This window comes from Dermacentor variabilis, chromosome 10 (genome assembly GCF_050947875.1).
Source record: "Dermacentor variabilis isolate Ectoservices chromosome 10, ASM5094787v1, whole genome shotgun sequence".
NCBI classification, from domain to species: Eukaryota; Metazoa; Arthropoda; class Arachnida; order Ixodida; family Ixodidae; genus Dermacentor; species Dermacentor variabilis.
The window spans coordinates 3,920,161-3,944,849 of record NC_134577.1 but is presented as its reverse complement, the minus strand read 5'-3'; the positions used below and the strand labels follow the sequence as shown (position 1 = coordinate 3,944,849).

The following is a 24,689-nucleotide window of genomic DNA, read 5'->3' as shown; positions in this document are numbered from 1 at the left end:
TTGGTCTGGGACCAGTGCTCGTGCAGTTGCTGGTCGACGCTGAAGGGGTGATTGCCTGTGCAAGCAGGATGCTCTTGTGCCCAGAAGCCAATTACTCAACAACTGAGAAAGAATGCCTTGATGTGGTATCAGTGGTTATGAAATTTGGAACATATATGTACCATCGCGCTTTTAAAGTTATCAGTGATCATCATTCACTATGCTGGCTGACAAACCTGAAAGATCTTTCCGGGCGGCTAGCGTGCTGGAGCATCAGGCTGCAAGAGTTCGACATGATGGTCATCTTCAAGTTGGGGAAAAGGCATACTGACGCTCTCTCTCTATCTATATATAGAGTCACTTCACCCGCTGTGGTTGCTCAGTGGCTATGGTGTTGGGCTGCTGAGCATGAGGTCGCGGCATCGAATCCCGGCTTCGGCGGCCACATTTCGATGGAGGCGAAATGTGAAAGCACCCGTGTACTTAGATTTAGGTGCACGTTAAAAAACCCCAGGTGGTCAAAATTTCTGGAGTCCTCCATTACGGCGTGCCTCATAATCAGAAAGTGGTTTTGGCATGTAAAACCCCATGATTTAATTTTTTTTAATATAGAGTCACTTCTGCAAAGTACTTTTGTGAACACTATACAAGCTGAAGGAGTACTAACACAAAAGTTAAACACATTTTTTTTCTTTGTTGAGTAGCTGCTGACTCCATATTTATGGTGTAGGGCTTCTATTCCGCCATGTTTGAATGCAGTAAGTTCAAAAAGTACACATGGCTTTGGACTTGAAGCAGGACCCCTTGTCGCGTCATCAAAACTGGGAGGGTGTGATTACATGGTATTTTAGACCGCTGACATGTTAGTGCAGTGGTTGTAGGCCACATGAAGACTAAAGTCCCTTCTTTAGGAAAAATTTGCATGGATTGTGATTAAGCACAGTATATGATGGGACACTAGAGGAGAGATGTGCTCTGCATTTCTAGACAAGTGACAGTAGTGGACCAGGCCTATCTTGTGTTAATGTGGAGGAAGAAGAAAAGAATGGCCAGTCTGTGACAGCAAACATGACCAGCTTAGTCTACAGCACAATTGCTGTCATGATGCAATAAGGAGCTCTGTTTCAAGCCTGAAGCCTCACTACACTTCAAAGTAGTTGCATTAAAATTAGAAGTGTTCAGATAGTGACATTTTCAAATTGCATATGAATATTCGAAATAAACCACCTCCAAATATTGAGTCAGTTAACAAATATTTTCACATTTCTAAACAAAGTAAATGTTTCCGTGCATCCTGTTTACTTTAGTAAAAAAAAGAAGAAAGGCAATAACTTATTTACATGATTTTATACATGTTATGCCATCCACAGCTGGACTCAACCTAGGAGCTTGGTAATGAGAAACTAAAACATATGTCATGACAATATCTAATTACATGCAGGAACAGCACGTCAGCAGATGCTGAAGGAGCAAAATGAAATCCTACAGCGTTGGGCATCGTTTTCTCTGTAGGGGCGTCTGCGTCAGCAGGCATTTGGTGTGTTGCGACGCCATGGACCCGAGCACATGGGCGACGGACCCTCCCGCACTTCACTATGCATGGCTTAGCCATGTCTGGGGAAAGGGGGATCCAGGGGGTTGAGCCGATGCCAAGTGTTCGAACCTTTGCGACCCTTTGGTGTAGGTAACACACCTCTTTGCCCTTGGATTCACGTAGGCGGCACCCCCGGACTGACCCACCTGTGGGAAATCAGTCGGTCGCCTTTTCTTATCTTTTCTCCTACATTTCACATTCCTATCTTCTTTCTACAGTCTCTCCTGTCTACTCCTCTTTTTGCCACTTTATTCATCTTCCTGGGCTTGCAAACGCGCATGTCCATTGCATGGACATCACTCGCAAGAGCATGTGTCCAGTGCCTCGCTGGGGGCGATGGACACAACACACAGTCAGACGGCGCAGCTGGCGCCTAAGGCACAGTGCGATTCCATCGACTGCTAAAAAAAAAAAGGCAAACCCCAAATCACAGGGTCCTAAACGAGCCCGCAAGCTAAACCGACTTTCTTCTGTTTGATAAACGCAGCACATAATTTATATTAGAGTGGATATACTGATAATTCAGTGGAACATCAGATGTCTACTAATAACCTTGATGATGTTCAAGAGCTTCGTGAATTCAATCCAAAGTCGCTGTGTGTACAAAAAACACGCTTGAAATGTAGGCATAGAAATTTTGTCCGACAATATGTTACTTTCCGTAAAGACTGCGATGATGCTATCGCGGTGCCTGGCATCATAGCAATTGTAGTAAATCAGTATACAGTTGAACCCACTTACAACAATACCGGTTTTAACAATATATTGGTTATAACAATGAGAAGCTACTGCACCGTCGACTTTTGCATGTTTTCCATGGTGAAATAACCCGCTTACTACAATGCCCCGACGCTGCATTATTGGTTATAACAATGAAGTCTGGCTGTTAGGTGCCCGAGCGGAAAGGTAGTGAAATGCGAGATCCTTGAAAAGAAAAAAAAAAGAAAATGAGAAATTCGAGCCGCTGCACGATGGGCTGCTGTTTCAACAGCCACCGTGCGCTCATTTTCTAGCCATCTCCGCCCTTCCACCCCTACGAACATGAATGGGCTGCACCCATAGCTCTATGCCGCCCCACCCTCTGAAACACAAATGGACTGCGCCAACTGCACCGCAAGCACATTGCCTTTATGTTGCTCGCTGGCTCCTCATTCAGTGCAGTTCTGCGAACAGCTTAATCACTCGCGTTCGTTTTTGTTGGTTTTGTCGAATTCGTTCCTGGCCATGCAGTTTCTCAACTTCGCTTGACTCGCCACCGAAACGGAACATGGCTGATCTGCCTGCTGATCATCGGTAATGCACGCTGTTGCCGGTGAAAAGAAAGTGCATGGCTATAGATTTGGAAACTAAGTGCTTCTAACCGATGAGACGATTGTCACGAACATACTTGCATCGGACAGCGACGGCGACGACGGCAGCCATGATGCTGTAGGGCAGGCTGCCTCGACGTTGTCCTCACAGGAGGCCCGACATGATTCAGTCCCTCCGGGGCTTCGTTCTCACGAGGAACCTTCCGCTGCACTACGTGGAGCGCTTGGATGCCTTGGAGAAGAATGTCGGCAAATTTCGTGTAAAGCATGCATGGCTGACATACATACGCTTTTCTCATGCAAGCCAGTAAGAAGTATGTGGTGAGATGCTTGTGGCGATCTCTCCTCAGTACTTCTTCTGAATTTCTCAAGCTGACAGGCTGCCGTGGCAGCCTTCTTGCAATTTTTAAAAGGCCCCTTTCGGGGCCATCAAAGTGATGCCTCGGTGGTGCTCGCATATCGCATGCCACCTGTGACACCCCTTTGCAGTTGTTATAGCAGCTCTAAAGGTGTTTATTTGGCACAGCTCGGAGCAGCGCAACGTCGACGGGCAGGGCAGTCACAGCTTCCAAGCACGAGAGTCGTTGCTGAGCAGGAGCGCTCGACCCACTAGCGTTTAGAGCCAGTAGCACTGAACCCACTAGCGTCTCTCTTCGCTACAATCACCCCCCGGGAGCAAGAAGGGAGCCATTCGGCGACCTAACAGCTCGTCACGATGAGCGGGTCGTAGTAACGCTTTAAACGGTCGACATGGACAATGTCTCGTCCACGGCGGCGCATGTCTGAAGATAGCTCAACTGGTTCTATGACATAGTTCACAGGAGATGCGCGTTCGAGAACACGATAAGGGCCTTCATACTTAGGGACCAGTTTTGATGAGAGGCCAGGGGCAGTTAAAGAAACTGAGAGCCACAGAGCGCTCCCGGATCGAAGATGACCGTGGCAGTGGCGTCACCGCAAGTGCTGCTCTGGCGCTCTTGATCAGCGGAAGTAAAGGCCCGTGCGAGGTCGCGGCACTCTTCTGCATGTCTGACCGTGGCAGAAATAGGCATGCACTCGGATGCATCCGGCCGGTACGGAAGAATGGTGTCGATGGTGTGCGAAGGGTGTCGACCATACAGCAAGAAATAGGGTGAAAATCCAGTGGTGCTCTGTGTAGCGGTATTATACGCGTAGGTGATGAATGGCAGAACGGCGTCCCAGTTCATGTGGTCGGAGGCAACGTACATTGAAAGCATGTCGCCGAGCGTACGGTTGAAGCGTTCTGTGAGGCCATTCGTTTGAGGGTGGTACGCCGTAGTCGTACGATGAACAACGTGGCACTCTTTGAGAATCGCTTCAACTACTTCCGACAGGAAGACGCGTCCGCGATCGCTGAGCAGTTCTTGAGGTGGACCATGCCGCAGGATGAATCGGCGAAGCAGGAATGATGCAACATCGGGCGCTGTAGCTGCTGGCAGAGCGGCGGTTTCAGCGTATCGTGTAAGGTGATCTACTGCCACAATTGTCAAGCGGTTACCAGCCGATGTCGGGGGGAGTGGCCCATACAAATCGATGCCAACGCGCCCGAACGGCCGGATAGGGCAGGGTAGACGCTGCAGACCAGCTGGCGAGTGGTGGGATGAAGATTTTCGGCGCTGGCAGTCGGGGCATGAGCAAACGAACTTTTGAATGTAGTTGTACATTCCTCGTCAGTAGTAGCGTCGTCGGAGGCGCTGGTAGGTTTTGAAAAGTCCCGAGTGAGCACACTGTGGATCAGAGTGGAACGATGCGCAGATTTCAGAACGCAGGCTTCGAGGTACAACTAATAACCACTGGCGGCCGTCAGAGGTGTAATTGCGTCGGTGAATCAGGTCGTCGCGAATGGCGAAATGGCGAGCTTGACGGCGCAATGCACGAGTGGTTGGCTGCGATGACGGATCAGCAAGGCAGTCTATGATGGAGGCAATCCAGGGGTCCTTGCGCTGCTCAGAAGCGATGGTCCCAATGTCGACGGAAGAAACGTCAAGCTGGGATATTGCGCAGCAGGCATTGTCGTCTGGCAAGGGAGAACGTGAGAGGGCGTCAGCATCAGCATGCTGGCGTCCGTTGCGGTACAGTACGCAGATATCGTAATCCTGTAAGCGAAGCGCCCAGCTGGCGAGACGGCCTGAGGGATCCTTCAATGACGACAGCCAGCATAGTGCATGGTGGTCCATGACGACATCAAATTGTAGACCATACAAATAGCGCCGGAATTTGGTAAGCGCCCAGATGATCGCCAGGCATTCTTTTTCCGTGACGGTGTAATTGGCCTCGGCTTTAGCAAGCATACGGCTTGCATATGCCACAACATATTCAGGAAACCCTTCTTTGCGCTGCGCTAGGACAGCGCCGAGGCCAACACCGCTGGCATCTGTGTGTACCTCAATAGGTGCCGTTGGGTTGTAGTGGCGCAAAATGGGAGGAGACGTCAGCAAACAACGGAGCTTAATGAACACCTCGTCGCACTCAAACGACCACGAATGGAGAGGTCCGTTGCTGCCAAGGAGCTTTGTCAGGGGCGATATGATGGCGGCGAAATTGCGAATGAAGTGCCTGAAGTAGGAACACAAACCTACAAAACTGCGCAGTTCTTTGACGAACGTCGGTTCAGGAAATTCAGCTATGGCATGAAGTTTGTCTGGATCGGGGAGGATTCCATCCTTCGAGACGACGTAACCTAATATCGTGAGCTGCCGCGCTGCAAATCGGCACTTCTTTAGGTTCAGTTGGAGGCCAGCGTTTGCTAAGCACGTCAAAACACGCCGTAGGCGTTGAAGGTGCGTGGTGAAGTCAGAGGCAAAAACAACAACGTCGTAGAGATAACATAAGCACGTGTGTCACTTCAAACCGCGGAGAACTGTGTCCATCATGCATTCAAAGGTTGCTGGCGCATTACAAAGTCCAAATGGTATGACGTTAAATTCTTATAAGCCGTCGGGTGTGACAAAGGCTGTCTTCGGCCTATCGACGTCAGCCATGGGTACTTGCCAATAGCCGGAGCGTAAATCTAGAGATGAAAATAATTCTGCTCCTTGTAGGCTATCGATGGCGTCATCGATTCGCGGCAGCGGGTATACATCTTTGCGAGTGATCTTGTTCAGGCGCCGATAGTCTACACAGAACCGTACCGAGCCGTCTTTTTTCGTAACAAGGACGACAGGGGATGCCCATGGACTGTTCGAGGGTCGGATCACTTCGCGGCGAAGCATATCCTCCACTTGCTCATTAATCACACGACGTTCTGTGGCAGAGACGCGATATGGTCGTTGCCACAATGGCGGTTGGGAGCCAGTGTCAATATGGTGCGTGACAGCAGACGCTCGGCCCAGGGAAGATTGCCCGACATCAAAAGAAGAACGAAATTCTTCTAAGATGCGCAGAAGCTGCGAACGCTGAGGTGGGGTGAGGCCATCGGCAATAGATGAATCGAACACACCTGTGGGCAAAGGGTTCGACGTAGAGAGAGAACCGAGCGTGTTGTAACTGGCGCAGGACGTGTCTTCGGGAACATCCGTAATTTGTACGGCGTCGATCACTTCCATGTGGCCAAGACATTCGCCTTGAAGCAGCATCACAGGGTATGAGAAGGGGTTACAGAGAAAAATAGCTGTGGAGCCCTGTTTGACGTTCACAGTCGCAAAAGGCAGCAGCAGACCTTTTCGAGTATAAAAGTGGCCCGACGGAGAAAGTAGTGCGTGCAATGGCGTCAGAGAGGCTGCTGCAATGCATTGATACAATCACTGACAAGTTGGGAGGAACGTTTGTGTCGTGCCTGACGAGTAGTTTGTTCGCAAAAGAAGCATTATCGGCAAGCGGCATATCTGAGATCGGCGACAGTTCTAGTTCGGCCTGTGTGCAATGAATGGCGGCATCGTGGCGGGCGAGGAAGTCCCACCCCAGGATAACATCGTGGGAGCACGAGGAAATCACAATAAATTCGACGGCGTATACAACATCCTCGATGAGAACACGAGTGGTGCACGCCGCAATCGGGTGAATACGTTGTGCGCCTGCTGTTCGGAGGGAGAGTCCAGCAATGGGCGTCGTAACTTTTCGAAGGAAGCGGCAAAGCTTTGCGTCCATAACTGATACAGCGGCTCCGGTATCCACGAGGGCATATGTGCGCACACCGTCAACTAACACGTCTATCACATTGGTCGGGCTATGTTGAGGACTTCCGCATTTCGACGGGGTCGCAGCCTTGCCTCATAGACTGCGACGATTAGTTTTCCTCATCCCGAGCTTCGGGACGAGGCCGCATCAGTGATGGGGAGCGTCGGCGTGGAGAAGTTGAGTGGCGGATGTTGGCGGACCTGCGGAATGGTGGTGACGCAGCCCGAGGTTTGTCGTCGTAATAAGGGCGCGGAGAACCCGCCATAGAACTTGGCCCATATGGTGTAGCGCTAGGCGACTGCATGCGACTACAGTGGCGTGCGACGTGGCCTGCATAGCCGCACGCAAAACATATCGGTCGATTGTCCGCTGTACGCCACCGAGTCGTTGCGGCAGGTCCCATCCATGTGGAAGGACGCGTTGGACGTGGCGGCTGGTAAAGTGATTGCATAGCAGGCTGTTGTCGGGGCATAGCGAGGACTTCAGCGTACGTGCGAGGTCCCTGTTGAGGGAGTTGTTGAGGCTGGGTGACGACTTCCGCGTAGCTGAGTGGCACAGCTGTCGGGATCTGTTGGTGCCTGGCCACGACTTCGGCGTAGCTGTGAGGCGCAGCCGCAGGAACACGCTGGTGGTGCTCAGGCAAAACCTCGTGCAGTTCTTGTGCTATGACGCGGTGAAGCGGAGGCGCAAAACTTGGCGTAGGCGCGTGTACCGACTGCGGCTGTGCAAAATCCATCAACGAGAGTTGCCGGGCAACTTCCTTGCGGACGAACGCCTTCATTTCTGTGAGCAACGCTGCCGGGTTGGACATGGCAGCCAAACCAGCGAGGTGTTCGTCACGCGGTAGAGATCGATGGGTCAGTGACCGCTGCTTGCGGAGTTCTTCATAGCTCTGACACAGTGTGACAATTTCAGCCACGGAGCGTAGACTTTTGGCCAGCAACATGTTAAAGGCGTCGTCTTCTATGCCCTTCAGGATTTTTCGGATTCGATCAGATTCCGCCATGGTTGGATCGGCTTTCCTGCATAGGTCCAGGACATCTTCGATATAGCTGGTGAATGCTTCGCCTGGCTGTTGAGCTCGTTCTCGCAAACGTTGCTCGGCACGCAGCTTACGAACAGCAGGGCGACCAAATACATCGGCGAGGGAAGTCTTAAATTCCGACCATGTCTGGAACTCTGCTTGATGGTTGTTATACCACAGGCTGGCCACTCCAGCGAGGTAGAACAGAACATGGCTCAGTTCGGCCGCTTCGTCCCACTTGTTATGGTCGCCTACCCTGTCGTACGCCGTGAGCCATTCGTCCATGTCAGTGTCGTTCGCTCCAGTGTAGATAGGAGGGTCGTGATGACGAGGCACCCCGGGACACGCAGTGGGTGCAGGAGGAGGCGTTTGCTGGGAGGCGTCTTGGGGCATGGTAGATGGTAGGGTACAGGACCGGAGTTCCAGGATGATCATCTGAAGGTACCCCGCACACTCCACCAATTCTAAAGGTGTTTATTTGGCACAGCTCGGAGCAGCGCAATGTCAACGGGCAGGGCAGTCACAGCTTCCAAGCACGAGAGCTGTTGCTGAGCAGGAGCACTCGACCCACTAGCGTTTAGAGCCAGTAGCGCTGAACCCACTAGTGTCTCTCTTCGCTACACAGCGTAATTTTTTAACGCCAACAGCCGCGGCTTGTTACACGTGATCGGAGCACCCAGGGAGCAGTTAACGAGTGAACACAATCACACGAGTGAACACAATCAGCAGCCAGGCGGAGGAAGGTGGTGGGGAGGGGCACTGGCCTCCCTGCCTATATAGTTTTCTGATATCAGCTCTGCCATCTCCCTATTTCTATTTTTTCATGCAGCCCGGTTATAACAATTATTGGTTATAACAATGGAATTTTCGTGGCACTTGAATAGTGTTATAAGGGGGTTCGACTGTACTGCTTGTCAGCACTTACGCTCCAAACAGCCCATGAGGCAGTTGCAGTTCGAGCTGTACTGTTAAATAAACTTGTTACCATGTGCTCTTTTTATATACTATGTAATTATGAGCGCCATAGACAAGAATTCCAGGCTTTAGTAGATCAGCTACCTGTGGTTCTTGGAGATTTAAATGCACACAGCACTCTGTGGAGGGACTCTCGCTGCGATGCGAGAGACCGATTAATTGAAAATTTTCTTTTTTTCCGCTGGGGCATGTCTGCTGAGTAGAAAAGGACTAACTTTTTGTAGTAATGGTTGCAATCCATAAATCAGCGATCACTTTCCTATACTGCTGAAAACAACAAAACAGGAGAAATCCTCGCCACATGTTTCTCTTTGGAAGGTCGAATCAGCCAACTGAAAGCTGTCCCGAGAGCTCACGGGTTTGTCATGGGATGAAATATGTGCTCTAAGCATGGACAATGCTGTTACATGCTTAACAGCCTTCATTGTTGATGCAGATTTTAAATGCATCCCACAAACAAATGGCCTCTCTACCAAACATCGGGTTTCATGGTGGAATGAAGAGTGTAGAGAAGTGCACAAGAAACAAAACAAAGTATGGGGGTTCCTTCGCGACTCTTCCATGGCAGAAATTTCATTAATTTTAAACACATTAAATCAGAGGAAAAAAAGGAGGCGCAGACAGGCTAAGCGGGAAAGGGGCAAAGGTACTATCGCGCTCAGTATGAGCTACACCACGCGAGCGCGTGGCCGAGCACTCTGCAAGGTTGTACAGTGGTGCCGATTGTGCCGTGTTTTCGAGCTATCTGGAGAGGGTGTAGCTGTTCCAGCAAGCGTGCTGGAACCCCTCGTCCCCGTTTATCTGAAGGACACCTTATCTGTTTCTTGTTCACTTTGATTTCGCTGAAGCAGAAACTGCAAGGTCATGCAGCACTTTTGCCACCGACCAGACGTGGCGTGCGAAGGTTATCAAAGACAGCGCTTTCTTCGTCCAAGAAGGGCTGTGCATTTAAACATGATTTTAGCACTGATAATGCGCCTCAGCGTCCAGCGTAAAAGTGGAAGCAGCCACAATGTGGGCCATGCATTGTTTTTGACAGAGTGTTAGCATAGCCCTGGTGCTAATGCGGCAACGCGTTGCCATTGCTGCCACCGCCGTTCTCCGTACTATAGCAACATTTCACATTTGGCTGGAGCATCCTACTTTGTTCATTTGCCGCAACTCCTGGGGCCATGTGTCATCTTCATAAACTTCCCACCGTGCGTGATGGCTCCAGAACACACCACCCCTTCTTAAGATGCATTAAATGGTTCCGAGATTTTAGAGTGCACTATCACTAAGGCCCCAAACCCTGATTTCGCCGATTATTTCCGGTATTACCAGAATACACTAATTTCCAATCAGCTCATCCAGAGGATACTTTTCCTAGATACATAAACGCAAGGTCATGTGCGGGTTCTTTTTGTCTAGGGTACTTAATTGCCATTCCGAACAGTCGTGTGGTTTGGTTTGGTTTATGGGGTTTAACGTCCCAGAGTGACTCAGGCTGAGAGATGCCGTAGTCGAGAGCTCTGGAAATTTCGCCCACCTGGGGTTCTTTAACGTGCACTGACATGAAAGAGTCGTATAATCAGTCAAAGATATATTCAGCCCGAATAAAAAAAAATTTGGTTTGCACTAAGACAGCTTGCATGCTGTAAATGCAATGAGATGAATTAAGAAGTCGATCACTGTTGGACACCCGGGACATCTTGCGAGCTGACGAACGTATTCCTTTTTATTAATCTGACACACCAGATAACACCCACTGTGCGGACCGGCGTGGGCCGGATTACGAAGTTTGGGCGTCGACCTACGGCTACAGTTATCATTTTCGAAACAGATATCAAAACCAGCCTAAACGAGGGTGAAGGGGAAAGCAAGCAAGTGGAGGTGACGCGAGCTTGCTGGAACAGCTACACCCTCTCCAGATAGCTCGAAAACACGCCACTATCGGGGCCACTGTACAACCATATTGAGCGCACGGCCATGCGCTCGCGCGGTGTAGCTCATATTGAGCGCGATAGTACCTAGCAGACATCAACTCATACACAGATGATAAAAAATTTCACCAACAATTACGATACCCACTAATGCAAAATTTGAGCACAGCTCTATATGTGTTTTCATTTCGCGATACTTTGGCTGGTGCAGACAATGTGTCTTGTGCGGCACGTTGCAAACGGTGTGAAGTGTAACGCGACTGCCTTGCTAATCGGGAAATTATGATAGGCAGCACATGGGGGACACATGGATGCGATTCACAGCAGCCACCGCAGACAGACCTCCGCTCACGCAGTGCATTGTTCCCATATATAGTATATGCGACGCGTTTGCCGCATGCCATCGGTGAACAGAGGACGGCGTGCTCCTCTGGCTGCATCTTGTAGTGGTCATCGCAAGTCTCACGTGGCATTACGCTTTTCTTGTCATGCTGTGCTCCGCATTCTTTTTCATCTTTCACTGGGCTCGTTTGCCTGGTTACCCTGAGGGTCAATGCCGATGCTTGCTGCAGGAATGGGCACCCAAGAACTGTTCTCTAAAAGCTTGGAACAGGGCTAGAATGGTGCATGATCAGCTGTCACACCCACTGCCATTAGCAAATAATAAAGGGAATAGCCTGCAAGGCTAGGTGAATTCCCTTGGGGCTCACTTCTGCAAATTCCCTTGGGGCTCACTTGGGATCTAGTTCTGCAAATTACTCGCATGAATTCCTAAGGCAAAAGATGCTGATGGAGAGCAAGGCTTTTGAGCATAAATGCAGGTCATCTGAAGGATATAATAACCAATTTAATATAGTTGAACTCCATGCAGCGCTTAACTCCTGCAATATGTCTGTGCCGGGACCTGACCGCATCGTATATGGAATGATAAAACACCTTCACCATGAATCTCTTATCACACTCCTTTTACTGTTTGATATTGTCACGAACAGTGAAGACAAAGACGTTATAGTGTGGCTGGGTCAGAGTCTCTCCTGTCGGACTTAAAGAGCTGCTAAAACCTGTGTGCCCTGTGCAGTCTTGACTAGCCAAGTGCTAGCTATTTACTGTTGAGTGAATTCTCCCCATAACATCTTTTTGGTGGAGGTGCAGATCTTTTCCTCCTGACCTTGGATCTTCGGAGCGAACGCCACGTTTCTCCCGCCTCGATCGCTGAAGACAGTACAGCGTCGCTGCAGTCCACGGCTCCGGCAACAGTGCTTCTTTTGCATCCCCTCGATCCCGGCACTTTTTGCGGTACGGACAGCAGTGATGTCGACAATTGGCTCCTATTGTACGAGCGTGTAAGCAAGCAACACAGGTGGGATGAGATGCTAATGTTCGCCAACATCATTTTCTACCTACGGGGCACAGCTCGCGTGTGGTTTAATACGCAGGAAGAGTGAAGCAGCGAAGAACGGAGCTAACCATGTGATAGCATATGCTAGTCACCTTCTGTCACAGTTGAAAAAGAATTACACATTCTCGGTTGTGTACAAATCTGGCAAGTTATACACTGACGCCGACTGCCTATTCCGGCACCCCGTTGAACCATCCGACTCCACTGAAACAGACCGCGACATCTGCGTCTTAGCAATCACAGACTTCACCCATGTGGCCAACGAACAACGTAGAGATCCATTGTTGCTCTCTCTTATTGACCATCTGTAATCCGGCACCCTCAACTCCTTACTCAACATGCTCTTGCTTCAGGATAACAATCTTTACTGGCGCAACATGCATCGCGACGGCGCAGAGCTCCTGCTAGCTGTCTCGTGTCATCTACGCAGAGATGTCCTCGTCCAGTTTCATGACACCCCAACTTCCGGGCACTTAGGCGTCTCCAGAACTTGTAATTTACACTGGAGCTTTTAGTACTTCCTGTCTTGTGCGGTTGATGATCTACTTAAATCATGTGCTACTCATGACAACTTCACCACCTCATATCACCCTCAAACGAATGGACTCACCGAACGCCTCAACCGTACACTGACTGACATGCTTTTCATGTACATTTCTGATGACCACCATGATTAGGACGTTGCCCTTCAGTTCGTCACATTTGCATACAACTCATCACGTCATGACACTGCTGGCTACTCATCCTGCTATCCTCTCTTTGGCCGCCATCCCTTATTATCCTTTGATAACTTGCTCCCTTCTGATCCGGCGTCCACGACCACGACTTCCTATCTATGCACAAGATGCCATCACGCTTGCGCTTGCCGCGTGCACAGTAGCCCGCACTTGGCTCTCGTCATCGCAGAGCACACAAAAGTCTATTTATAATCGTTGGCACCGGGATACTGCTTTTCCACCGGGCTCTCTCGTCCTTCTCTGGCTCCCATCTCGTCATGTCGGCCGCTGTGAAAAGTTAATGTTGTGGTACGTTGGGCCATACCGTGTGCTGCGCCAGGTGACTCTTGTCACTTATGAGATAACTCCCATGGCATCCACTTCATCGATGGCCACATCATGAAGTGGCATCGTACATGTTTCCCGCTTCAAGCGCTACAACTGTGATAACCCATTTTGAACACAACCAGCACTGGGACGGTGCTTCACTGATCGAGAATAACGCCACGAACAGTGGTAAAGACAAAGTCATCGTAGTGGGGCTGGGTCAGAGTCTCTCCTGTCGGACTGAAAGAGCTGCTAAAACCTGTGTGCCCTGCGCAGTCTTGACTAGCGCTTGACTAGTCTTGACGCTCAATTCATTTCTTAGAAATAAATAAATAGATCCTTACCAATGTGGTTATAGGGAAGTTAGGTGCACAACAGACCACCTTGTCCCTATTGAGTCAAGATTAGAGACGCGTTTGTACATAAACAATTTTTCCCTTTGGTGCTTTTAGACTTGGAAAAGGCCTGTGATAAGACATGGTGCTATGCAATGCTGCAAGATTTGTCAGCCATGGGGATCCGGGAAACATGTTAAACGGAATTGAGAGCTACCTGAAGTTGAAGTTGAAGTTGAAGTTGAAGTTGAAATTTATTTGCATCATCACAATGCGGGAAATGCTCGGGCAAAAAGTGTCAAATTGAACATTTCTTTAAGAATTGGCAATACTCTCTCCTGGACATTATTCAGGAGACTGGTGTGCCACAAGGAAGTGTACAGTGCTGCACCCTTCTTGGTGGTTAAAATGAATTCTCTGTGCATCTCCTTCCCACCTACGGTGTTTTACTGTGCCTAAGTAGATGATGTACAGTTTTTAAGTTGTGCAACCTGGCCATCTGCGAGAGACAGGTTCAGCTTGGTCTGAACCATGTGTCAAAGTGGGCTAAGGAGGATGGATTTAAGCTGAATCCAAGTAAAAGCTTCTGTGTTCTGTTTACACGAAAAAAAGGCCTGGTCCGGGATCTCAGTGCAAAGCTTTATGGACAACAGTTATCTCTGACTAGACAACACAAATTTTTAGGCGTTATAGACTCAAAACTAACCTTTACTCCGCTTATAACACCATCTCAAACATAAATGTTTAAAAATAATGAACGTTCTCAAAATTTTATTACACAACATGGGGCAGTGATAGGAAATGCTTAATGAACTTGGACAAGAGCCTCATATGCACACATTTTGACTATGGCGTTATAGAGTATCAGTCTGCTACACGAAGTGACTTAAAGGTGCTTGATCCTGTTCACCACTTAGGTACCTGGCTAGCCACAGGTGCCTTTAGGACAACTCCTATAGTGAGCCTCTATGCAGAGTATTACATACTTTCTGAAAGTAAATTTGAATTGTTCACATCCTTCATATTCTATCATAAACAATACCTCACATGCTGTACTCTTTCAAAACCAACTTTCAGCACTAGAACCCTTCTCACTGTGGGTGAGTAAACATGGGGAAGAAATGAGTGTCCCACTACTCGAATGTAATGAAATGGTTCCAGTGATGCTGCGTGGCAGCTTGTGGAAAATGACACATTGTTTGTTGAAGTCATTAAGCATGTTCCTGAGATGCATATTCAAATGCACTTTCTATAGTGTCAGTCGAAATATTCTTGCCTGGAGCTTTACACAGAGGCATCAAAGTCACTTGCTGGCATCTAATGCAGTGGCATCTCTCGTGCAGCAAGTGTAAGTAAGGCAAGTGTGTGCCTTTTCCTTGGTATGCTAGTGCCTCATGGCTGGAGTGGCAGTTGTTATTTCTTCTTTTCGAGGGCGTTTTGTATTGTATTCTTCATGCAACCTTCTCAATACGACAGCGGCTCTTTGGTGAATTGATTGCTTGACTCACTCAGTGCTTTGAAAGGGATTTGGTGCTTCATTTGCAGTTCAGCATCAACTTTTCTTCTTGACTGCATTGTTGCCTGTGCATGTGCACCTGTTCAGACCTGTATTCAAAAACAAATGTGTGATGGGTGTTTGCAATTTGCTGTACATGCAATGTAAGCATGACAAATGCTCATAACGACAAATTGCATTAGTGCGCTAGATGTTAGGCAAGCTTCTTGTGCATCTGCTATCTTGTTTGGCCAAACACATGCTGTTTTATGAACCTATCTAACATTGACTTCTAGTGCAACAATTCTATATTCGTGTGACCATTTCCTGGTATCCAAAACAATGTGTGCTGAGATCGCCACCTATATATGCATGCAGTGTTCACTCTGGTGCAGGAGTGGAGAGCATGTTCTTGACAGGCATTGTCATGAGGGTGCAGCATATATTTTCTTTTGTATGTGTGTGTGTTGGGTACTGCAGTGCAAGTCATGTCAGTCAGGTGCCTCTCTCACCACTGTGTGCAGTGCCTTTCGGTGGGCGATCTGCTGCAGCTGTTCCCAGAAGCAGCTGAGAGCAGCGTGGGCGAGGCGCTGGTCCGTCTCTGTCCCGTACTCATTTTCCAGATGCAGCACCGATCATGTGATTTTACCCCATCAGTCGCATCGCGAGGCAAAACACGACCCACCCCAGCTCAGGGTGAGACATTTCTTGTCGCCTTGTGGTGTGACTGGGATATGTTACAGACCCCATGAATTTGTCAATACTACTGTGACATGGTTCAAGGTTGTGGCCGTTAAATGAACAGGCTCACAGCAACATAGGCTTATTTTGATATGTCATTGTGCCCTCTTTTGTGACTGTGCTGTTTTATTGAGCCATGCTTTTCAGCTGCGAATGAAGGAAAACTGCCAACAGTATAGCATGCTGCTCCTTTGCTGCTGTCTTGCGCATAGTAACTGACTGCAGCAGCCTAAGAGGGCTGTTGTGTCGCTACTGAACTTGTTGTTTAGCATGAATGAGCTTTCTGTAATAAGGCTGTGTGAGTTGCATGCATTGAAGAGATGGTCATGACCCCAAATAATAGTGATTTTAGAGCGGGCCTTGATGATTGCAGGTATAACACCCTTTCTATATATTTTTATCTGAATTTAAACTGCTCATGAAGTACCTTGCTCATGTGTTTCGTTCTGCATTTTTGTAAATATAATAATTGCTTGGTTGATTACCACATGTTTGCAGTGTGATCAAACGTGTTGTTTTTGTGGCACTACCACTGTTATTGTGTCCTTGAATTGAGTAAATTTCATTATTGTGGTCTTGTGAGTAGGATTACAATAACTGAGGCCTCTTGCCCCCGTCCTTCTCTCTCTTACTCTTTTGTGGGGTAAAATGAGGTGTGGTATCAGTGGGAGAGCATATGGCTGTACAAAACAGACCAAGCACTCCCTTATAAAGCCAGGACCATTTTATTGTACCTCATTGAATGGGCTTCTGAAGCTGGATTGCACTGCCCATGCTGTGCAGTGTGGGGCTTTGGCATGCTGGCCGTGTTTGTCATCAGCTGCTGCTCACTGGCGGGCCTAGTGATTGTGCCTTTCCTGAGCCATGTCCTCTACCACCGGCTGCTCATGGTTTTTGAGGGCCTGGCTGTGGGCTCCCTGCTGGGCAGTGCCGTCTTCCACCTCATCCCACAGGTGAGCTGCACTCCTTGTGACTCAGTTTTCATACAAGCTGGGCACTTTTGTCAGATTGACCTGTGACATGGCATCACTTGCCGCTCAAGCAAATGAAAGGTTTCTTGGGTTTGTCATCTTGGACTGTCCAAGGTGCTACTTTAAGCCAATAAGCATTGACGTATGCATTTTGGGCGTTGTTCCAGAATGGGTCCATGTGACATTTCACCTGCCAGCTGTGCCTGTGGAGGTCTATGGTTTAACTCCATGGCCACTGTAGGCACGAACCCTAAACACGCACATTGCAGCATTTTCTTGAGAGGGCACTTGGCTGCTGTCATTGCATTCGCTCTTGCTGCAGATGACCCAAATAAACTCTAGTCACCTTAGTGTTTATGGTTGGAGGCATAGCACGCCATTCAAGACTTGTGTGCTTGCATCATCTCATTGGGCAGCAATGGATATTTGGGTGATTGGTTGGCAATAGGTGCAGTGATACAATACAAACTGCAATCTAGCCCACTAGTAAGCTAAGCCCGATTGCTGCATAGCCATGCTGGTGCTTGATTGGTGCTCAAGTATTATTGCGTAACAAAAAAATGCACGGACGTAAGAGAAGAAAAACACACACTAAGCGCAAACTTTCAACTAAATTTATTGTGCCACTGAATCGGCTTATATATGGGAAGCAGTATAGACTGCGCATGCACTTACATGAAGAAAACTGCACATTCATGTAACATAGTTATGAGTCATGTGATGCCACCTCCAAAAAACTTGGTTCTTTTTCTGTGAGAGCCAGTGAAGGGAAAATAACACACTTATCACCCAATTTTGCAATCATCTGCGCTTCAGTTATTTCACAGATAAGCTGCGTTGTGTCACGGGATGCAATTGTGACAGCGCCTCCCGACAAACATAAACGGCGTCTTCAGACTGACCCACCTGAGAGAAATTGGCAGTTGCCTTTTCCTATCCTTCTCTTCAATCTTCATTTTTCACCCTCACTTTTAATCTTTCCTGTTTTCTTTTAGTTCCAACATTCCTTGTGTGGTTAACCTTGTGTGTCATAACCAGCCTTGGTTATATATATTTGGTTATAGCGGGGAATATACAGCTGGCGTTTGTAGGGCTTGTGTTTACAGGTACTAGACTGTCCCCTTGTTGGGCTCCATGGTGGGTGGCTGGCACTCCTGCCGAAACAATGTTATTTTGATGGCATGTTTTTTCCCTGCGTTATCCGACTGCCCCCAGAAAAGGGGGCACACCGAAGAAGTTTTTCAATTTTTTGGTCAACACAAAGAAGTCTTTCCCCGCTACCAAGTCATTCACAGTGTAAAACCAGAAAAGGTAGTGAGAGCCACCTCTCCCTTTCATGTTGCAAAGTGTTTGACAGAGACAATAGGAGCTGGCTATAAAGCTATGAAGTTGGCTAGCGGTGACCTTCTTCTTGAACTCCGAGATGTGAAGCAACATGAGAAACTGCAGACCCTAGTGTCAGTTGGAGACTTTCCTGTCACAGTGACTTACACCCCAATATGACCAGCAGCTGTGGTGTAATTTCGAATGATGATTTGGTGGAGCTAAGTGAGACTGAACTATTAGAAGGCTGGAGGGACCCAAGTGTTGTCAATGTCAAAAGAATAAAAATGAGGCATGATGGAAAAGAGATTCATACCAAGCACCTAATTCTAACATTCGGCTCAAGTGTGCTGCACGATATTATTGAGACAGGCTATCTAAAGATCCGAGTCAAGCCTTATATCCTGAATCCCCTTTGCTGTCTCAAATGCCAGAGGTTTGGCCGCAGTTCTTATAACTGCAGAGCCTGACTAACCTGTGCCAAATATGCCTATGACTATCCGTCCAAACCTTGCGAGAATGCTCCACACTGTGTGAATTGTGATGGGGAGCGAGCCGTGTACTCGCAGTCCTGCACATCATGGAAGAAGGAGAAAGAGATCATAACAGTTAAAGGGAACATATTCTTAGTTGTCCCTAAGAATTTGAGAACCCATATGCTTCGTTCTATGCGCAACGACTCGACCGCTGGGCACCTAGGTTTCACCAGAACATACCAGTGCATTCAGGGCCGATTCTACTGGGCTAGTATGTGACGGGATATAGAAAAGTATGTGGCCAGTTCTAACAAGTGCCAGCAATTCAAGCACCTTAATACTGCTCCGATCGGACTTCTTCACCCTGTGGCACCACCACCATCATCTTCTTTCGAAGTGGTTGGAGTGGACTTTCTCGGTCCATTCCCGTGCTCAACAAGCGACAACTGTTGGATTATAGTCTGTGTCGACCATCTGACGCGTTATGCTGAAACCGCAGCGATGCCAATGGCCACGGCTCTTGATGTTTCGAGCTTCCTCCTGTCCTCCATTATACTGCGTCATGGACCCCCTCATGTTATTGTGAGCGATCGTGGTCGCCAGTTCATGGCCGATGTAGTCGAAGAGCTGTTGCGTCTCTGCGCTTGCCAGTTTCGCCACGCGACTCCCTTTCGCCCGCAGACAAATGGTCTCGTCGAGTGCACTAACAGAACTTTGACCAACATGCTTTTGACGTACGTCAATTCCAGGCACAAAAAGTGGGATGATACCTTGCCTTTTATCACATACGTCTACAACACTGCAAAGCATGAAACTACTGGCTACAGTCCTTTCTATCTTTTTTATGTCAAACCACCCCGCAGCTTCTTTGACACCATTCTACCTTTTACTCCTCATGCGGACTCTTCTATTACCCAGACTCTGCTGAGCTGAGGAAGTACACCACATAGCTCAGCTCCGTGCGTTGGCATCTCAAGACCGCTCCAAGATCAGCTGCGATTCACGCCATAAGAATGTGTCATACGATAAAGGGGACGTAGTAGGGCTTTGGACACCACCTCGCAAGCACGGCCTGTGCCAGAAGTTTCTCGTTACAGCAGGCCTTTCGTCATCACCAATTGCCTAAATGATGACCTATTTGATTGCTCGTCTAAGAAGTCTAAGAAAACGCAGCTTGTTCACGTCACCCGCCGGAAACACTGTCATCCCCGTGACTCCGAGTGGACGTAACAGTTACTTGCCCAACGGGCTTCATCTGTGAAGCTAAATCTGTGAAGCTTCACCTAGCTACAGGAAGAACGGAGAAAGAGAACAAAGTGTGCTTGTCTTTGCAGTCGCTTGGTGTCGGCGCAGCCTCCTTTCATCAATTCATCTTTAAATAAATGCGCCCCATCATAACAGTTTCATACAAGGAAGGATGAAGGAGGGTGTCTAAACTGCAAAATAAAAGCTTTGCTGAAGTGACGCGTCAAGGGCCAGAGCCACAATGGCCCCCAGCTGCTGTCCGGCTCACACATTGCGAGCCGGCAGTGATGCCATCTGTCGCCTTGGTGGCTGCGGCTAGTGCTGCTCTGCCATCCCAGAAGAAGGGGCCATTGACCTCCGAGTTGGTGGCCTCAAAGGTTTTGTCCCTTGAGAAGAGGCCCTCAAGTCAAACAAACTACTCACAAGAGCAGGTGTCCTGCGCCCTGCAGGGGGTGATGGACTGCCAGCCAAACGGTGCCACCAGTGCCTAAGGAGCAGCGAGATTCTCGCTGTCACTCCAAAAAAGAAATATCCCACATCACAGAGCTGAACAAGAGCTCTGTGACCTAAATTTCATTTCCTTAAAGGGCCCCTGAAACGGTTCAGACTAATTTTGTAGACGCGTAAGTTACAGCTACAGCTAATCATTTGCACCACAATTTGTGTGAAGCGTCTCATATTAAGAGAAATAGGGACGGTTACAAATTACCCTCCTTCATAGCCATGCATTTTCTCCTCAACTTGTTTGCCGACTGATCGGGGCTAAGCTCCGCCTTCACTGGCTCTGCGTCATGATGGCGTGTTGTGTCGTCCACTTCCGGTTGTCTCCAACCTCTCCACCAGCTGCCCGGCAGTTGACCCCAAGTGAGAGCTATCAAAGCAGCGTGTGTTGCGAGCATTCTGTTGCAACACTGAACGTGCCTGGTATTCCCGGTAACCACAGGCGACCTGGGCGTTTCGACGGATGGTTGGAGGCATAAACTCAAGCTAGTGAAGAAACTTTAGTGTAGACGTACGTGAGCGGCCTGATCAATCTGCAAGGTCCAGCCACCTGGTGGCACAGAGCTTAACCAGCCAAACAAAGAGCTAATATTGCTCTAACCAAGTGTAAAACATTTTAAACATTTACAAAAACAACGTGTTAACAATTACAGTCCTGCGAAAAATTTACACCAGCAGCAAAGAAGAATAGACTTCGTTACTGCTACTGTGTTTGGTTGAGTTCTGTGCCACGAGGTCGCAGCACTGTGCAGACCATTCATGTTTGCACTTCTGCTCATCCCGTGAAATGGCACGATCAAAATGGCCAGGCTCGGTCCCCTTGCGCTTGCGTTTACCTGAATACCGAATTCACGAAATGCTATTGTGGCAGTAATCCTCCGGTGTAAAGTGATGGCCGCAATTGCGCAAATCCTGGTGCCGATTGGATAGTGACATGCCAATGTGCTGCAGCCACTCCAGATGCTGCCGGATTCAAGACCCTTGTTATGTAATAAACGAGAAGAAAGGGGGTTAACCGAGGGGCCTGATATTTATTAGTCATATTGTCACGTAGGAGTTTGTGCCGCTGTGGACGGAAGGACATTGTGAGGTGAAGAGAAGGTTGAAGTGTCTCGACGATCTGTAGATGGTGGTACCCTGAGTACTGAGCTACAACCTCCTAACTGTATATACTGTAAATACATATATTTTATTCCCCCGTAACATTTTGGAGGAGGCGCTGGGTACTCTCGCCACAAGCCGGCCCTGGATCTTCGCAGTGGGCATCACATCGGTTCCGCTGTTATGGCTACTGACGCTGCCTCCGCCGCTGATGCTGCCTCCACCGCTCAGACACCAGCGGAAGTGATGCTAACCCAGCTACGTCACCCGGGAATATTCATTGGCACTGGCAAGGTCGACGTCGAAGACTGGCTGACGTCGCATGCACGCATCGGTAAGCACAACAAGTGGGATGCCACACTTTTGCTGGCCAACGTGATCTTTTTCTTGGGAGGAACCACGAAGGTATGGTTTGAGACGCATGAAGCCAACATTAAAAGCTGGGACTCCTGCAAGGAAAAGCTACGCAATCTTTTCGGAAGGCCTGTGGGACGTCAAATGGAGGCCAAGCAAGAGCTGGCATCTCGTGTCCAGACATCAACCGAATCGTACATCGCGTATATTCAAGACGTTCTGGCTCTCTGCCGTAAAGTGGACACGGACATGCTGGAGGCCGATAAGGTCTGACACATCTTGAAGGGCATCGCGGAAGATGCGTTCAACCTCCTGCTTTGCAGGAACTTCTCAACGGTTGAGTCCATCATTAAGGAATGCCGGAATTTCAAGCAAACGAAGAGCAAACGCATCGTACAACGCTTCGACTGACTTTCGAATATGGCTGCCACTTCCTCCTGCAACGACCCTCCTGCGTCACATAATGACCCTCCAGCGTCACATTAGGCTACAACGCCAAGCTTTACGCAGGTCATCCACTGCGAACTTGAGGCTATGGCTCCAAGTTCTCACTGCCCCCATAAGCATGACATCATGACCATCTCGCTTATATTCAAGCTGTTGTCTGCCAAGAAATTGCAAACATGGACATCCAGTCTGCCATCCGCCACGTCCCACCCCTACTGCTCCTGTCATTGCCTCTGCTGCACCTCGACAGTCGTTCCTCAATCACTATTGGAACCCTTTCTGAGTGGCTAACACTGGATGACAGGCCAATTTTTTTTACTTGCTCTCGGGTCGGTCACATCTCCCGCCACTGCCCTAGTAGCCGCTGGTATTCCTCGCCTCGACCATAAGCTGATCGCCGCTTCGACCGAGACCCTTGGCATCTGTTGCCCCTCTCTGAACCATATCACCTCGGGGAAACACCACTAGCCGCTCACACTTGCCGAAACGCCGTAAGTCCCGTTCGCCCACACCTCATCGTCCATCATCCCCGTCCTACATGGGCCGCTTCTCGGGAAACTAAGCAATGCAGCCCCCCGAAGGCGTGGCTGCATTGACGACTCGGACTGCAAAACCTCTGCTGACCCCTACTGATCGACCAAACCTTGTTGAAATTTTTGTTGATGATGTACCCGTTCAAGCCCTTATCGATACTGGCGCTCAGGTGTCGGCTATGCGATCACACCTTCGTGGCCGTCTCCGTAAAGTCCTGACACCTGCCAAATTGCCTGCCATCCGACTAGCTAATGGAAGTACAACAGCCGTGATGAGAATGTGCACCGCCTGTGTCACCATTGCCGGCGGTCCAGTGTTAGTCCTGTTCACCGTATTGGCCGAGTGTCCCCACAATGTGATTCTTAGAATTGACTTTCCGAGTGCCCATTCAGCACTTATTGACTGTGCAACTGGCACCCTTCGCCTTGAACTGCCCCATTACTCTCCTGACCTGACCGACGACCACAAGTCCCGACTTCGTTCTACTGAATTTGTTTGACTGCAACCTGCTGCTGTGACTTGCGTCCTCATGTCACCTTCTCCATCACTTTGAGATGGTCCTTACGTGGTGTCCCCACTTTGCGACGTTCACCTGGCCCGTCAAATAGTGCTACCAAGCTCAATTGTAACTCTCGTCAATAATCAAGCATGGCTGCCTCCTCTGAACTTTGGCTCGTTTCTGCAAGTGCTTCCTGAAGGTGTATCTCTCACTGTGCTGTCCCCTTTGGAAGACTGTGGAGTAGCTGCTCTTACGCCCGAACCACTCTTCGACACTGGTGCAGCTTCTGCCCCTCCTGCTTCACGCAATGGCAAGTTTACGCCAATGATAGCTACTGACTTACGAGCTGCTTATGCTGGCGCTCTTCTCCACATTCTGATGCCCTATGAAGACATCTTTGATTTTGGCAATCGCCCGCTAGGTCGAACCCGTGTCGTCACCCGTCCAATCCACACTGGTGACGTTCCTCCTATACACCGGCGGCCCTACTGTGTGTCTGTGCCTGAATGCCAGGTGATCCAAACGGAGGTGGACAAAATGCTCTTCAAAGATATTATCGAGCCTTCCTGCAGTCCGTGGGCCTCACCTGTCGTTCTGGTTCAAAAGAAGGGCAACACGTGGAGATTTTGTATTGATTACCATCACCTTAATAAGATTACCAAAAAGGATGTGTATCGGCTTTCGTGTATTGATGACGCGCTGGACTGCTTACACAGTGCCGGTTATTTTTCGTTGATTTATTTGCGCTCTGGCTAATGCCAAATCGCAGTGGATAAACGAGATTGCGAAAAGACCACCTTCGTCACCCCAGATGGTCTCTACCAATTTAAAGTGACGCCTTTCGGACTGTACAATGCCCCTGCTTCCTTTGAGCGCATGATTGACTCTCTTCGGCGCGAATTCAGATGGCCCACGTGCCTCTGCTACCTTGGTGACATCATTGTTTTTTCACCGACGTTTGAGAGCCACCTCCACCGACTCTCAGCTATCCTTGCTTTTTGTAGACGAGCTGGCTTACAAACCAATTCTGCAAAGTGCCATTTCGGCCACCGCCAAAAACAAGTACTTGGTCACTTGGTTGACACTACTGGCGTCCAGCCTGATCCTGATAAAGTCCGTGCTGTTGGTGAGTTTCCACTTCCACGTTCTTCTACTGATGTCCGAAGTTTCCTAGGGCTTTGTTCCTACTTTTGGCGATTTATCCAGAACTTCGCCGAAATCGCTCGTCCTCTCACAGACCTCCTCAAAAAGGACGTCACTTTTTGTTGGGGATTCGACCAAGCT

At 49.0% G+C, this 24,689-nt stretch overlaps 1 protein-coding gene across 1 annotated transcript in view; it reads left to right on the top strand.

The window, feature by feature from the left end:
- Positions 1-24,689, top strand: part of LOC142559731 (metal cation symporter ZIP14-like) — a 154,642-nt gene that overhangs the window by 16,117 nt on the left and 113,836 nt on the right. Inside the window, exons 2-3 of the mRNA XM_075671319.1 lie at positions 15,738-15,909; positions 16,738-16,907. Coding sequence (XP_075527434.1) covers positions 15,738-15,909; positions 16,738-16,907 — 342 coding nt within the window. The remainder of the gene's footprint in view (positions 1-15,737; positions 15,910-16,737; positions 16,908-24,689) is intronic.